We start from the raw sequence: 16,237 nt of genomic DNA on the forward strand, positions 1-16,237 counted from the left end.
CTCCTGGCGGTCGTGAGCGGTGAGGCTGGGCCTTCCCGTGAGGGGGACAAAGACGGGAGGGCAGGGGCACGTAATGGTCCCCCCAAAGCAGCGGAAGGACAAGACGCTGAAAGAACTGTTTGCCCACGCTCCGGCGGGTCCCGCGTTGGGCGCCATGGCGGCGGTGGTACCCGGCCCCTCAGCCGCGCAGCAGGAGGGACCTGAACAGATCACTAAGTCCCTCCTGGAGTCCATGTTCACGGCCCTGCGAGCGGATATCCAAAATCTGCAAAAGGAATTCACATCTGAACTCAAGGAGGTCCGCAGAGACGTGGACGGCATCAGAGAGAGGGTCTCCGCGCTGGAGGAAAAGGGCGACGGGCGGGACACAGAGCTGGCGGCGTTACAGCAGGAACTTATCCGGATACACGACCAGCAGGTGGACCTCCAGTCCCATGTGGAGGATCTTGAGAACCGTTCCCGGCGCCACAATATCCGCGTTCGCGGAGTGAAGCTCACGGAGGACACGAAAGATCTGTTTGGCTTCACGACGGCGCTCTTTAATCACATCCTGGAGCGTCCGTTGGATGCGGAGCTGCGGATCGATCGGGCACATCGAGTTGGGCCCCCCAGGTCGGAGGCCGCCGCCCCCTCGGACATTCTGGTGTGCATACAGGACTACCGTACTAAGGAAGACATACTCCGGAAGGCACGTCAGAAGCACCTCGTGACCTTTAGGGAACATGCCCCGGTCCTCTATCAAGACCTCTCGGCGCTCACGCTCCACAAGCGCAGACTGTTTCAGCCGATCACGGCACATCTACAGCAGCGCAACATCCCGTACAGCTGGGGGCATCCTTTTCGCTTAGTGTTCCGCATTGAAAACACCCTATACCAATTGCGCTCCTTGAAGGAGGCGGCGCAGCTGCTGGAGGTCGAGCTGCCGGCGGAGGACAGCGGGGATGATGGTGGCTCAGCAGACAAACAGCCCGCGCGGCCGGGGTGGTGCCGGCAGGGACGCAGCAGGCGCGCCAAGAGGCCCCCAGCGGCGGAGATCCTCAGAGGCCAACAGGCGGCGTTGGAGACTGTATCTGCGGGGCTGCGCGCCCCCTCGCCCACCTGAGCCGCACACTGCAGTGCCCGGCTCGTTGGCTGGACTGTCGGCGGGAGAGAGGCCTCCCCATTGTGACATCTTATTCCTCGCTGCTTCCTTATCATTCTTTGGAAGGTAGAGGACACTGGTTCAGGACTTTTTTTTCATTCGTTTGGTTGTTGATTTTTGGTTGTGGGGTTGGGGTAGGGGATGGAGGGCATTATTTTCGAGAGGGTCTGGGGTTCCACGTCCATCACTAGGTGGGGTTGCATCTGTCGACAGGCTGCGGTGCGGGCACGTCAATCACACATGAGGCGTTCCCTTGTAGTGCGCTGTAGTGCAGGTCAGGGGCCTCCTAGGTTCTACAGATAAAACAAATGGCTCCTCATACACTTAGAGTATTATCACTTAATGTCCGGGGGCTTAACAATCCAGTCAAGTGAAGGGCTGTCCTGTACTGTTTAGAGAACTCACGGGTGGACATCTGTCTCTTGCAGGAGACGCACCTCCTAGCGCAGGACTGTTACAGGCTCCGGACCCGTAAGTTCCCGACGCAGCTCTTCTCCTCTGGTTCTACCAAGGCAGCGGGGGTGGCGATCTTGGTGGCCCAGCGGTTTCGCAAGGAGGTCCTGCAGAGGGAAGCGGAGATCGGGGGCGGCTCTTGGCTTACAGGTTCGCTCTGGGGGCCCAGACCTTCACCATTGGCTCCATCTATGCCCCTAACGAGGGCCAGGAGCGTTTCTTACAGGCCGCACTCACAGAAGTTACGTCCACCAGCGACCACAACGTCCTTCTGGGGGGAGATCTGAATCTCGTTTTTGACAATATACAGGATAGGTCCTGTCAGCGTACACATCAGGCGGGGGTGCTTTCGGCGGCGGGAGTGACCCGCATACGTGACTTGGGATTGTGCGACTTGTGGCGGAGTTTTCACCCCCGGGGCCGCGAGTTCTCCTATTTTTCTCACGTGCATAAGACTTATGCCAGGCTGGAGTATTTCTTGGCCTCATCCACAGTACAGGCACTGGCCACGGAGGCGGAGATTGGAGTGGCCTCCCTTTCTGACCATGCACCGCTCCTCACGGTTCTGGCTCTGCCACCGGTGGTGCGTCCGGATAGAGTGTGGCGTCTCAGGGACACTTTGCTGCATCGAGAGGAGGTAATGGTGCAGATACGTAGGTCTATCAAAGACTTTCTCGAGCACAACGCTAACACCGACATGACCTTAGCGACCCAATGGGCGTCACTGAAAGCCGCCCTTCGGGGGGAATTCATTGCTATTTCGTCCGCCGACAACAGGGATCGAGGGCGTAAGAGGGAAGAGCTCACACGGACAACCAAAGAGTTGGAACAGATACATCAGAGGACGGGGGCACCCCGGGTGTGGCGCCAACTTAAGGCCGCCCGACAACAATTAGCAGCTCTGGATCAAGATAGAGCAGAGTACGCTGCCCTGCGCTTAAAGCACGCTTACTATACGGGGGGAGACAGGTGCGGGCGCCTATTGGCTCATAAGCTCCGGGAAGCCCGCAACTGACAGGGGGTCCGTGAAATATGCCGGGAGGACGGCACGAGACTCACAGACGATCGAGACATAGCTGAGACGTTTCGTGCATACTATGCCGACCTCTACACCGGCTCTCATCTGGCGGCCGATCGTGGGGTGGACTAACTAAATTCGATCACCCTCCCAACTCTGTCTGGAAGCCAGGCGGACCAGCTGGACAGGGATATTCGTCCGGAGGAAGTGATCGCTGCCATCTCGCGGTTGAAACTGGGGAAAGCCCCGGGGCCTGATGGCTTCACCGCTGTCTTCTATAAACAATTCTGTACCCAGTTGGCTCCCCTGCTTACCAAGCTATTCAATTCTTTCGCGACGGAGGGCGCGATCCCTGCGGATTTGTTGGGGGCCCATGTAACGGTCATTCCCAAGCCAGGGAAGGACAAGACCCGTTGCGGGGCCTATCGCCCCATCTCCTTATTGAATGTCGACCTCAAGCAATATACGGGAATTTTGGCCAGTCGTTTGGCACCTTGTATGCCGGGCCTCATTAAACCAGATCAGGCGGGGCTTATCCCAGAGCGTCAGGCCCCTGACAATACGAAACGAGTCCTGCATCTGATTGAGAAGGCCTCCCGGACGACGGGGGAGTACATGCTTCTCACGATCGATGCCGAAAAAGCGTTCGATCGGGTCCATTGGCCCTACCTAAAGCAGGTGTTGCTGAAAATGGGCCTTGGAGAGAAATTCTGCACCCACATCTTCAATTGTTACAAATTCCCTTCGGCGGCGGTCCGAGTGAATGGACACACGTCCTCCAGCTTCCGGATAGAACGGGGCACGAGACAGGGGTGTCCGCTGTCGCCGTTGCTTTTCGCTGCCTATATGGAGCCTCTAGCCCAGAAGATTAGACAGAACCAAAGTATCTCCGGTATCAAGTTTGGGTGCTACATCCATACCATCAACCTGTATGCTGATGACATGCTGCTCTCCATCGCTAACCCGCGGTAGTCCCTCCCGGCCTGCATAGCGGACCTGGACGCCTTTGCACGTGTAGCGGGGTTTAAGGTGAATATGGATAAGTCACAGGCCCTTAGCCTCTCTCTGTCTCGGCCCACCCGGGAATACCTGCAGACTCTGCTCCCCTTCCAGTGGGAGGGGGAGTCCATCCCCTACTTGGGGATTCAGCTGGCTCCTACATTGCCGCAGGTGGTGGCCCTCAACTACGCAGCTCTGCGTCGGAAAATTCGCAGGGAGCTGGGGCGCTGGAAGTACTGCTCCCTTTCATGGCTGGGTAGAATTGCGGCGGTCAAGATGACCGTCCTGCTACAGATTCTTTACCTATTCCGCATGATTCCCCTATACCCGCCCAACGGATGGCTCCGACAGACGCAATCGGAGCTGGCCCAATTCATTTGGAGCGGGCGGAAACCGCGCATGAAGAGGCTGTTATCCACTTTCCCGCCTGAGAGAGGGGGGCTGGGGATTCCTGATCTTCAGCTCTACTTCCAGGCCGCACAGCTGCGCTACCTGGTGGAGTGGAGTCGCTGGGAGTCGGAGAAACACTGGCTGTTTCAAGATCAAGCAGTTGCAGCCCGGCCCCTGCAGGAAATTCCCTTCCTACGTAAGGAGCACAGGCCCCCTAACCTGTATGCCTCCCACATCACCTCTGTGCCTTTAGAGATCTGGGACCGCATCAATTTCACGCATGAATTCACCACGTTCCCCTCTCCTCTTACCCCTTTGTTTGATAATCCGGAGTTCACCCCTGGGATGGACACGGAGGCGTTTTGCCAGTGGAAGCCGCCGGGTTGTCGCTTTCTTTACCACATGTATGATGGGGAGGGTGTTTGTCCCTTCACGCAATTCAAACAGGAATACGGACTGCAGGAGACGGAGAGGCTCCGTTACCTGCAAGTTTGGCATTGGGCGCTGGACAGACGGGTGCGCCCGTTGGCAGATCGGAGATTCTCGCCGTATGAGAAATGGCTCCTCACGCGTACCTCGGATAAACAACTAATCTCCGATTTGTATAGAATGCTGCAAGCCCGGCACACGCATACTTATAACGCGGGGAGGACACGGTGGGAGAGAGAGCTGGGTCGAACCTTGGCTCACAAAGAGTGGGAAGGAATATATTATAGAGCCAGCCATTCCGCGTACCATATGGGCCTCACTGACACGCTCACGAAGATTGCGACCTACTGGTATTACACCCCAGAGCGGCTACATGCCATAGATCATCAGAGGGAGGCGTGTTGCTGGAGGGGATGCGGGCAGGTGGGCACATTGACGCATTTACTTTGGGAGTGTGAGTATGTCCGGCCGTTTTGGTCACAGGTGCTTGATGAGGTGGACAGGCACCTTAACACAGAGATACCACGTTTCCCTGCATATACGCTACTGGGCCTGCCAAATCCCTTGACCTATCCGCTTCGTTCACGGAGGGGAAGATTGATAGCTATAGCACTGGGCTCAGCGACACAAACTATACTCCCCCATTGGCGCACTAACAGCACTCCAACCTTAACTGAGTGGTTACATCGGTTATGGCACGTCCTGGGCATAGAAAAACTTACATTGACATTAGCAGGGGAGGGTTCCAAATATGGGGAGCTGTGGAAACCCTTTTTGGCATTGTTGGCCTCTGAATTTTGGGAGGTTACTTGTCCCCGATACCTGCGTTTACTGCGCCTCTCCGAGGATCAGAAGACTGAGTAGAGCTACCAGATCGGAGGTGTCCCCGTGGGATGAGGGGGAGATGGACGTGGAACGTGGGGGGGGGTCATAACAGGGGTGGGAAGGGACGGGGGGGGCTTAGGACCCCCGCGAGGGTGCTGCTGCATAACTACTTAGAGGGGCGGCAAGGATCCACGCTACGCTCTCAGGGAAGGGGGGGTTGGGGTGGGATGGGAGTTCTAAGTTCGTTGGATTTTTTTCCTTTCTTTATGTTTCATTTTGGTTCTATGTTCAATTCTGGAGCACCTCTTGGAGCTTATAGTCTCAGCAGGTCGTCTGCCTACAGGCACGGCCTTGGGGCCACTTGACTATTCCACACGGCCCTCGGGCGACATGTATGTGCTACTACCCACATTTTGCAGACGCGGCCGGCCCGGAAGGGTTGTAGGCGACTTGCTTTGTTTAACTGTGGACAATGTTATATAGTTCCTCGGATTGGGCTCTGACAATAAAATAAATTTAATCCTAAATGTGAGTGAGTGCAGTGTATGTTTGGGCGTGGTTAAATGAGTGAGATGCGAGGAAGTGCATTCCGGGGAGTGTGAAAAGAAGGTGCTGAAGAGGAAAGAGAGGAGTTTGAAACTATGCAGATGGATGAGCTGTGCAGAGAAAAAGGGCATATATATCTAACATAGAGCACACTTAACTGGAGGCCAATACTCCTTCTATAGGCCTTTGTCAAACTTTTTTTTTTATTATTCTGGAGAGGAGGACCCACCTTGGACCACAAGTTTGTCCATTCTACATAAAAGTCACACCCAACTTTTATGCCTCACCACTTTCAAATTTCACCAGCCGCCATTGCTAGTTTGTATCATTCTTGAGACAATTCACCTCCAATACCCTGGCTAACGTGACTCATTTTGATACTCTCTGAAGGCATCTAAACTTCAAATGAAATTAAAGAGTCAAGAGTATTTAGGGGCCACTTACGATCGCTGGCGGACATAGTCCCCCCGCCACTGTAACGGAGCGCAGGACTGCCCGTCGATGCTGCGGCGGTCCCGCCATACACATTAGGATACGCCCGCCACACTGGTGGGCGCATCCTGTGCCTTTTCCATTGCGGGTGGATCTGCTGGCTGCAGACCCGCCCGCAATGGAAAAGGACTGTGCACATCATTGCCATGCACTGTTTCCGGTTCAGGGAAGACATGGCTTGGCAGTTCGGGCTGGACTGTTCCCATGAGGCACAGGGTCAGACTGATTTGCATATGGCCATGTCTGAACTGGGGTGGCAGAGTGGGCTAAAGAACGGTGATGGATTAAACCCAGATCAGTTGACTGGGGGTGAGTGCTTGCAATGTTCAACACTCCGTCCATCATTTCCTTTGGTTTTGCTTTGTTCGCCATAAGTTGGCAGGGTATGCTCAGACGTGAGTCTCTTGCTCACTTTGCCACTGGATTCAAGCAAGCCTGGCTGAAGACGGCTGAAATGCCAGATACCAGTCCAAGGAAGCTTGTTTCCGGTCCAGGGAAGACATGGCTTGGCAGTTCGGGCTGGACTGTTCCCATGAGGCACAGGGTCAGACTGATTTGCATATGGCCATGTCTGAACTGGGGTGGCAGAGAGGGCTAAAGAACGGTGATGGATTAAACCCAGATCAGTTGACTGGGGGTGAGTGCTTGCAATGTTCAACACTCCGTCCATCACTTCCTTTGGTTTCGCTTTGTTCGCCATAAATTGGCAGGGTATGCTCAGACGTGAGTCCCTTGCTCACTTTGCCACTGGATTCAAGCAAGCCTGGCTGAAGACGGCTGAAATGCCAGAAACCGGTCCTAGGAAGCTTGTTTCCGGTCCAGGGAAGACATGGCTTGGCAGTTCGGGCTGGACTGTTCCCATGAGGCACAGTATCAGACTGATTTGCATATGGCCATGTCTGAACTGGGGTGGCAGAGTGGGCTAAAGAACGGTGATGGATTAAACCCAGATCAGTTGACTGGGGGTGAGTGCTTGCAATGTTCAACACTACATCCATCATTTCCTTTGGTTTTGCTTTGTTCGCCATAAGTTGGCAGGGTATGCTCAGACGTGAGTCCCTTGCTCACTTTGCCACTGGATTCAAGCAAGCCTGGCTGAAGACGGCTGAAATGCCAGAAACCGGTCCTAGGAAGCTTGTTTCCGGTCCAGGGAAGACATGGCTTGGCAGTTCGGGCTGGACTGTTCCCATGAGGCACAAGGTCAGATTGATTTGCATATGGCCATGTCTGAACTGGGGTGGCAGAGTGGGCTAAAGAACGGTGATGGATTAAACCCAGATCAGTTGACTGGGGGTGAGTGCTTGCAATTTTCAACCCTCCGTCCATCATTTCCATTGGTTTTGCTTTGTTCACCATAAGTTGGAAGGGTATGCTCAGACGTGAGTCCCTTGCTCCCTTTGCCACTGGATTCCAGCAAGCCTGGCTGAAGACGGCTGAAATGCCAAAAACCGGTCCTAGGAAGCTTGTTTCCGGTCCAGGGAAGACATGGCTTGGCAGTTCGGGCTGGACTGTTCCCATGAGGCACAGGGTCAGACTGATTTGCATATGGCCATGTCTGAACTGGGGTGGCAGAGTGGGCTAAAGAACGGTGATGGATTAAACCCAGATCAGTTGACTGGGGGTGAGTGCTTGCAATGTTCAACACTCCGTCCATCATTTCCTTTGGTTTTGCTTTGTTCGCCATAAGTTGGCAGGGTATGCTCAGACGTGAGTCCCTTGCTCACTTTGCCACTGGATTCAAGCAAGCCTGGCTGAAGACGTCTGAAATGCCAGAAACCGGTCCTAGGAAGCTTGTTTCCGGTCCAGGGAAGACATGGCTTGGCAGTTCGGGCTGGACTGTTCCCATGAGGCACAGGGTCAGACTGATTTGCATATAGCCATGTCTGAACTGGGGTGGCAGAGTGGGCTAAAGAACGGTGATGGATTAAACCCAGATCAGTTGACTGGGGGTGAGTGCTTGCAAAGTTCAACACTCCGTCCATCATTTCCTTTGGTTTTGCTTTGTTCATCATAAGTTGGCAGGGTATGCTCAGACGTGAGTCCCTTGCTCACTTTGCCACTGGATTCAAGCAAGCCTGGCTTAAGACGGCTGAAATGCCAGAAACCGGTCCTAGGAAGCTTGTTTCCGGTCCAGGGAAGACATGGCTTGGCAGTTCGGGCTGGACTGTTCCCATGAGGCACAGGGTCAGACTGATTTGCATATGGCCATGTCTGAACTGGGGTGGCAGAGTGGGCTAAAGAACAGTGATGAATTAAACCCAGATCAGTTGACTGGGGGTGAGTGCTTGCAATGTTCAACACTCCGTCCATCATTTCCTTTGGTTTTGCTTTGTTCGTCATAAGTTGGCAGGGTATGCTCAGACGTGAGTCCCTTGCTCACTTTGCCACTGGAGTCAAGCAAGCCTGGCTGAAGACGGCTGAAATGCCAGAAACCGGTCCTAGGAAGCTTGTTTCTGGTCCCGGGAAGACATGGCTTGGCAGTTCGGGCTGGACTGTTCCCATGAGGCACAGGGTCAGACTGATTTGCATATGGCCATGTCTGAACTGGGGTGGCAGAGTGGGCTAAAGAACGGTGATGGATTAAACCCAGATCAGTTGACTGGGGGTGAGTGCTTGCAATGTTCAACACTCCTTCCATCATTTCCTTTGGTTTTGCTTTGTTCGCCATAAGTTGGCAGGGTATGCTCAGACGTGAGTCCCTTGCTCACTTTGCCACTAGATTCAAGCAAGCCTGGCTGAAGACGGCTGAAATGCCAGAAACCGGTCCTAGGAAGCTTGTTTCTAGTCCAAGGAAGACATGGCTTGGCAGTTCGGGCTGGACTGTTCCCATGAGGCACAGGGTCAGACTGATTTGCATATGGCCATGTCTGAACTGGGGTGGCAGAGTGGGCTAAAGAACGGTGATGGATGAAACCCAGATCAGTTGACTGGGGGTGAGTGCTTGCAATGTTCAACACTCCGTCCATCATTTCCTTTGGTTTTGCTTTGTTCGCCATAAGTTGGCAGGGTATGCTCAGACGTGAGTCCCTTGCTCACTTTGCCACTGGATTCAAGCAAGCCTGGCTGAAGATGGCTGAAATGCCAGAAACCGGTCCTAGGAAGCTTGTTTCCGGTCCAGGGAAGACATGGCTTGGCAGTTCGGGCTGGACTGTTCCCATGAGGCACAGCGTCAGACTGATTTGCATATGGCCATGTCTGAACTGGGGTGGCAGAGTGGGCTAAAGAACTGTGATGGATTAAACCCAGATCAGCTGACTGGGGGTGAGTGCTTGCAATTTTCAACACTCCGTCCATCATTTCGTTTGGTTTTGCTTTGTTCGCCATAAATTGGCAGGGTATGCTCAGACGTGAGTCCCTTGCTCACTTTGCCACTGGATTCAAGCAAGCCTGGCTGAAGACGGCTGAAATGCCAGAAACCGGTCCTAGGAAGCTTGTTTCTGGCCCAGGGAAGACATGGCTTGGCAGTTCGGGCTGGACTGTTCCCATGAGGCACAGGGTCAGACTGATTTGCATATGGCCATGTCTGAACTGGGGTGGCAGAGTGGGCTAAAGAACGGTGATGGATTAAACCCAGATCAGTTGACTGGGGGTGAGTGCTTGCAATGTTCAACACTCCATCCATCATTTCCTTTGGTTTTGCTTTGTTCGCCATAAGTTGGCAGGGTATGCTCAGACGTGAGTCCCTTGCTCACTTTGCCACTGGATTCAAGCAAGCCTGGCTGAAGACGGCTGAAATGCCAGAAACCGGTCCTAGGAAGCTTGTTTCCGGTCCAGGGAAGACATGGCTTGGCAGTTCGGGCTGGACTGTTCCCATGAGGCACAGGGTCAGACTGATTTGCATATAGCCATGTCTGAACTGGGGTGGCAGAGTGGGCTAAAGAACGGTGATGGATTAAACCCAGATCAGTTGACTGGGGGTGAGTGCTTGCAAAGTTCAACACTCCGTCCATCATTTCCATTGGTTTTGCTTTGTTCGTCATAAGTTGGCAGGGTATGCTCAGACGTGAGTCCCTTGCTCACTTTGCCACTGGATTCAAGCAAGCCTGGCTTAAGACGGCTGAAATGCCAGAAACCGGTCCTAGGAAGCTTGTTTCCGGTCCAGGGAAGACATGGCTTGGCAGTTCGGGCTGGACTGTTCCCATGAGGCACAGGGTCAGACTGATTTGCATATGGCCATGTCTGAACTGGGGTGGCAGAGTGGGCTAAAGAACGGTGATGGATTAAACCCAGATCAGTTGACTGGGGGTGAGTGCTTGCAATGTTCAACCCTTCTTCCATCATTTCCTTTGGTTTTGCTTTGTTCGCCATAAGTTGGCAGGGTATGCTCAGACGTGAGTCCCTTGCTCACTTTGCCACTGGATTCAAGCAAGCCTGGCTGAAGACGGCTGAAATGCCAGAAACCGGTCCTAGGAAGCTTGTTTCTAGTCCAAGGAAGACATGGCTTGGCAGTTCGGGCTGGACTGTTCCCATGAGGCACAGGGTCAGACTGATTTGCATATGGCCATGTCTGAACTGGGGTGGGAGAGTGGGCTAAAGAACGGTGATGGATGAAACCCAGATCAGTTGACTGGGGGTGAGTGCTTGCAATGTTCAACACTCCGTCCATCATTTCCTTTGGTTTTGCTTTGTTCGCCATAAGTTGGCAGGGTATGCTCAGACGTGAGTCCCTTGCTCACTTTGCCACTGGATTCAAGCAAGCCTGGCTGAAGACGGCTGAAATGCCAGAAACCGGTCCTAGGAAGCTTGTTTCTAGTCCAAGGAAGACATGGCTTGGCAGTTCGGGCTGGACTGTTCCCATGAGGCACAGGGTCAGACTGATTTGCATATGGCCATGTCTGAACTGGGGTGGCAGAGTGGGCTAAAGAACGGTGATGGATGAAACCCAGATCAGTTGACTGGGGGTGAGTGCTTGCAATGTTCAACACTCCGTCCATCATTTCCTTTGGTTTTGCTTTGTTCGCCATAAGTTGGCAGGGTATGCTCAGACGTGAGTCCCTTGCTCACTTTGCCACTGGATTCAAGCAAGCCTGGCTGAAGATGGCTGAAATGCCAGAAACCGGTCCTAGGAAGCTTGTTTCCGGTCCAGGGAAGACATGGCTTGGCAGTTCGGTCTGGACTGTTCCCATGAGGCACAGCGTCAGACTGATTTGCATATGGCCATGTCTGAACTGGGGTGGCAGAGTGGGCTAAAGAACTGTGATGGATTAAACCCAGATCAGCTGACTGGGGGTGAGTGCTTGCAATTTTCAACACTCCGTCCATCATTTCGTTTGGTTTTGCTTTGTTCGCCATAAATTGGCAGGGTATGCTCAGACGTGAGTCCCTTGCTCACTTTGCCACTGGATTCAAGCAAGCCTGGCTGAAGACGGCTGAAATGCCAGAAACTGGTCCTAGGAAGCTTGTTTCTGGCCCAGGGAAGACATGGCTTGGCAGTTCGGGCTGGACTGTTCCCATGAGGCACAGGGTCAGACTGATTTGCATATGGCCATGTCTGAACTGGGGTGGCAGAGTGGGCTAAAGAACGGTGATGGATTAAACCCAGATCAGTTGACTGGGGGTGAGTGCTTGCAATGTTCAACACTCCATCCATCATTTCCTTTGGTTTTGCTTTGTTCGCCATAAGTTGGCAGGGTATGCTCAGACGTGAGTCCCTTGCTCACTTTGCCACTGGATTCAAGCAAGCCTGGCTGAAGACGGCTGAAATGCCAGAAACCGGTCCTAGGAAGCTTGTTTCCGGTCCAGGGAAGACATGGCTTGACAGTTCGGGCTGGACTGTTCCCATGAGGCACAGGGTCAGACTGATTTGCATATGGCCATGTCTGAACTGGGGTGGCAGAGTGGGCTAAAGAACGGTGATGGATTAAACCCAGATCAGTTGACTGGGGGTGAGTGATTGCAGTGTTCAACACTCCGTCCATCATTTCCTTTGGTTTTACCATGTGGTGCCTGCCACGTAGTGCATGGCAATGAGGGAGGGTACCGTAGGTACCCCCCATGTGCACCCCCGCACCCCTTCTTCACCCTGGGGGCCTACAACTGGCCCCAAAGCAAAGACCGTATGCCTTTCGGCAGCGACAATGCCGCCGTCGAAAGGCATACGACCGCCAGCATTGTAATATGGATGGCGGTGTCTTTCAGACACCGCCACCATAAGTAGGCAATTTTTCCACCGGTCGGCGAGTCGATCGGCGGAAAAGCGGCGGACGGTCTTTCCTTTTGCCGCTGACCCCCCAGCCATTATAATATGGCGGGGGGTCTTTGCTGTGTTGATGGCGGGCGGATCGCCCCTGCCGTGCCGGCAGTGACTACCGCCGGCTCGGCGGGGGCAATCCGCCCGCCATCGTAATCGGCCCCTTTGTTCTCTAACAGCCACCTCACAATGATTCTATGGGTTTTCTCCTACATGGTAGAACTCATTTTTTAAATATCAAGTTGGCAATAAAATATGCTCTAGAACATGACAAATTAAAAAGCTACCTGTTCAAACCCTATGTCTGTAACTGATGTTTACATTTCCCTGCATTAGCCTTATTCAAATCTTATCTACAATCTCTCCTCTGTCTTCAACATTAATCTGTTTCTCAATTCTCAACTTTACCAATTAGAATGACCAACCAATCCCCCATTACACTCCGCTTCACCTTGCTATTCACAATATTCATATAGTAAAGAGAAATAGTTTTCTACTATTGTTTTACTGAAAAGCACACAATGCATACAACGTAGTATCACCGGAGGTTTGAGAGTTAGCACTCTTCCTAGCATTGGACACTACCAGGGAATCTAAGGGGAGTTGGCCTTTAATGTAGGTGGGATCATTAGGGGCGGGTTTATATTTTTTATCAATCCGAGGATTGAGAATTCTGGTCCTGACTGGGACTTTGAATACGTCGGGAGCATGTTTGATGACACCTTTGAGCATGGCCAGTATTTGTACTGTCTTTTGTGACTGTGCAAAAGTGTCTACTAGGAAGTTGTCCTCTGTGGGGTCTGAATGTATTTGGACACCATGATCTTGGGCAGCCCTATCAATAAGCTGACTAAACCCTATGTTGTCATCTGGGGGTATGCATCTGGATCAGGAAGATCTGGAGGATCTACAGGGACATTGTAGTCGTCCCATGGGTCTTGTGGTAAGTCAGTGTCATCATCAGGATCAGTGAAAGGGTCATTATTTCTGCCCCCACCCCCTAGGTCATCATCATCCTGTGGTGGTGGTGGTGAATAGGGGGGGGAGTATGGGAGACTTTGGAGGAGAGAAAGGCTTAGTAGGAAGAACAGGAGAAGAGGGTCTTAAAGGTGAAGTTGCACAGTCTCTTTTCTTCACAGTCACCTCAGGGATGTGTGGGGGTCCAATTTCCTCTTCTTGTGTGGAATGCTGACAATATGGCCTGTCTTAGGGTCCTCATAGAGAGTTTTCTGGTTTGGATCGATGGGATCTGGTAGAAATAGTTCTTCCTCTTCGATGATAGCTTTTGGCACCGTTTTTTTCGGTTCCGAACGTGGTTTAGATTTCTGATCTGGGGCCTTAGAAGGGGTATTTGTGTTTTTCGGCTTCGGTGTCGAGTCCGTAATATTTTTCAGATCTGAAGGTTTTTGAGGTGTCTTTGGATCCAAGGTCTTTTGTTCTTTGGGTGCCGAGGTGCTCGGTGCCGAGGCCTTTTTGGAGACCGCGGGAGTAGGATGTGTTCCCGTTTTGGTGCCGACTGTGTTTTTGGGGCACTGGCGTGCGGCTTGCTCGGTCCCGAGCTGCTGGAAGGCTTCTCCTCTATCTTCGGAGCCGGGCCCGGGGCGGGGCTTCTGAAGTTTTCTTTCGATCGCGACTAAGGCCTTCAGGCGAAGTCTAGACCGGAGCCTTTTGTTTTTCGGGTGGGGTTGGGACAGGGGCAGTTGTACTCACTTGTTGACCTGGAGTGATGTGGCCATCGGAGTCTGAGTCATCTGCTTCGGGTACGATGTCGAAATCCTCCGACTCCTCTGCCTCTAGAACATCGGGGCCTTCATCAAAGATGTCCTCTGGCACCAGTGCAGCCTGTTGCGTCACAACGTGTTGTTGAGCCCGGCGATCACAGATAGTCTTCCTGGACCGTAAGGAGGCGCAGGCTTGGCAATTCTTCTTCTCATGCTCGGGCGAGAGACAGAGGTAGCATACCTTGTGTTGGTCACTGTGTGGGAATTTAGCTCCACACTGGGGGCATTTTTTAAATGGAGTCCTTTCCATTAGCCATAGGCCCTAATGGCGTCGATAGGCACAGCGGCCCGCGTTGATGACTGGAATCAAGTATGTGAGTTAGCACGTCGAAAGGCACGCAAACGAAAACATTACAGTTGTGTTTGCGATGGTTTGAGCATTGAAAAGGTTTGGAAAACACGGTACCGAACCGGAGTGCTGAAGTTACATCCAAACCCGATGGCAGAAAAAAACAATCTGAGGATGGAGTCGATGCCTATGCGCACTATCGTCCAAGGGAGGAGTCACCTATCTCATGACTACAAAAGACTTCTTCCAAGACAACAACAAGGTGCAAGCATCCGAGCCCAACACCAGATGGCGATCTATGCAACAGTGTGAATTCTGTAGCTCATATGCCTCGAACAAAATATTATGTTCTGCAGAAAGACGAGATCAAGCACCGTTCGGTTTTCTAGGTGTCTTTTATTCTTTCTCCATATTCACCCACGGCATGTAGCAACTCACTTGCATGAAGGTCGAAATGCAACTGATCTTGCCATACAAAGCTTCTTCCAGCGTTCGTCCCATGTGCAACTCAGCAATGAAATCATTACAATGGAATACACTAACACCCATATTCTCTAAGAACTTTCACATGCACATTCTCATGCTACATGTACACTTAATACAACTTGGATTTTGATATGGTTTCACCAAAGTCTTTCTCTAAAGCAAACTTTGAACCCCCTGCAAGTTTCTAATAATCTTTTCGTCTGCCACAGAATCACAGGGAGGAAAATTAAAATGCATCTGTTGTGGTCATATGGGTGCTGCTCTTGCATTCTAATGTATGCAGATAAGGCTCTGGTTTGTTCAGGATATATTCCATTTGTAAAATGATTCTATAAGAACTGGAAATGGGGTCTGATGATCATGTTATGGTATTATTGCCATGCAGAACTCTTACTTTTACCACATAGCATCCACCATGTCATCCTCATCTACATTATACCTGCTTACATCTGGAAATTGGTACTCCTTCTCATACCTTTACAGGCAGCTTTTCTGGTGTTTTGATTCCATTTTCCGGAACTAACGCAGGTCACTTCTTTTGTCACTCCGGTCAAGGTAAAGCCATGGCGACAGTTTAGCTGGCATATAGTTCCAGTTTTTGCTGGCTCCTCTCCACATCCTTGTGGATTCACCATCACATTCTTAGGTATATAAAAACTGGGGCAATATAATTCTATGGAACAGAAACCAAAAATGGATAATTAGTAAAAAGATAATACAGAACGTTAACAGATTGTGCTAAGACTATGTTAACCATCATGAAGTGTTGAATTCTTGAAAATATAATTTATTTTTTTATTTTTTTAAATAATATCAACAATGCCAAATTCAAATAAATACAAAACAAACATGCATTTGCAGTATAAAGGTCCTGCGTTGCTCAACAACACTTTGCATTATAATGCACTCACTTCTTCGACCTTTATCGGCGTTACCACCTCTCCCCACTTCCTCATTATTGATCCACCTCCTCAATCCACTGCCCCACTGCAAAGAGGTGGTATTTAAAGATGTGACAGGACAGGACAGTGACCAGTCACACATGTGGCAGGCGGTGGATGGGCATCTGAAAGTAGGACTCCCTGTGCCCCTCTGCATGGTAGCAGTGTCCTCCTTTTCTGCCCATGGTGAGTAGAGTGAGACTCAAGTTCGATTTCAAAGAAAGAGGAATACATACACAGAGTAAGACAATGATTCT

General features: G+C 51.9%; 1 protein-coding gene across 5 annotated transcripts in view; it reads right to left on the reverse strand.

The window, feature by feature from the left end:
- SVEP1 (sushi, von Willebrand factor type A, EGF and pentraxin domain containing 1) overlaps window positions 1–16,237 on the reverse strand; it is a 1,063,460-nt gene that overhangs the window by 605,105 nt on the left and 442,118 nt on the right. For all 5 annotated transcript variants that reach the window (XM_085641350.1, XM_085641349.1, XM_085641348.1 and 2 more), the window contains exon 7: window positions 15,515–15,712. In XM_085641350.1, coding sequence (XP_085497476.1) covers window positions 15,515–15,712 — 198 coding nt within the window. The remainder of the gene's footprint in view (window positions 1–15,514; window positions 15,713–16,237) is intronic.

The sequence above is a fragment of the Triturus cristatus genome, chromosome 2_2 (genome assembly GCF_964204655.1).
Source record: "Triturus cristatus chromosome 2_2, aTriCri1.1, whole genome shotgun sequence".
Classification (NCBI taxonomy): Eukaryota; Metazoa; Chordata; class Amphibia; order Caudata; family Salamandridae; genus Triturus; species Triturus cristatus.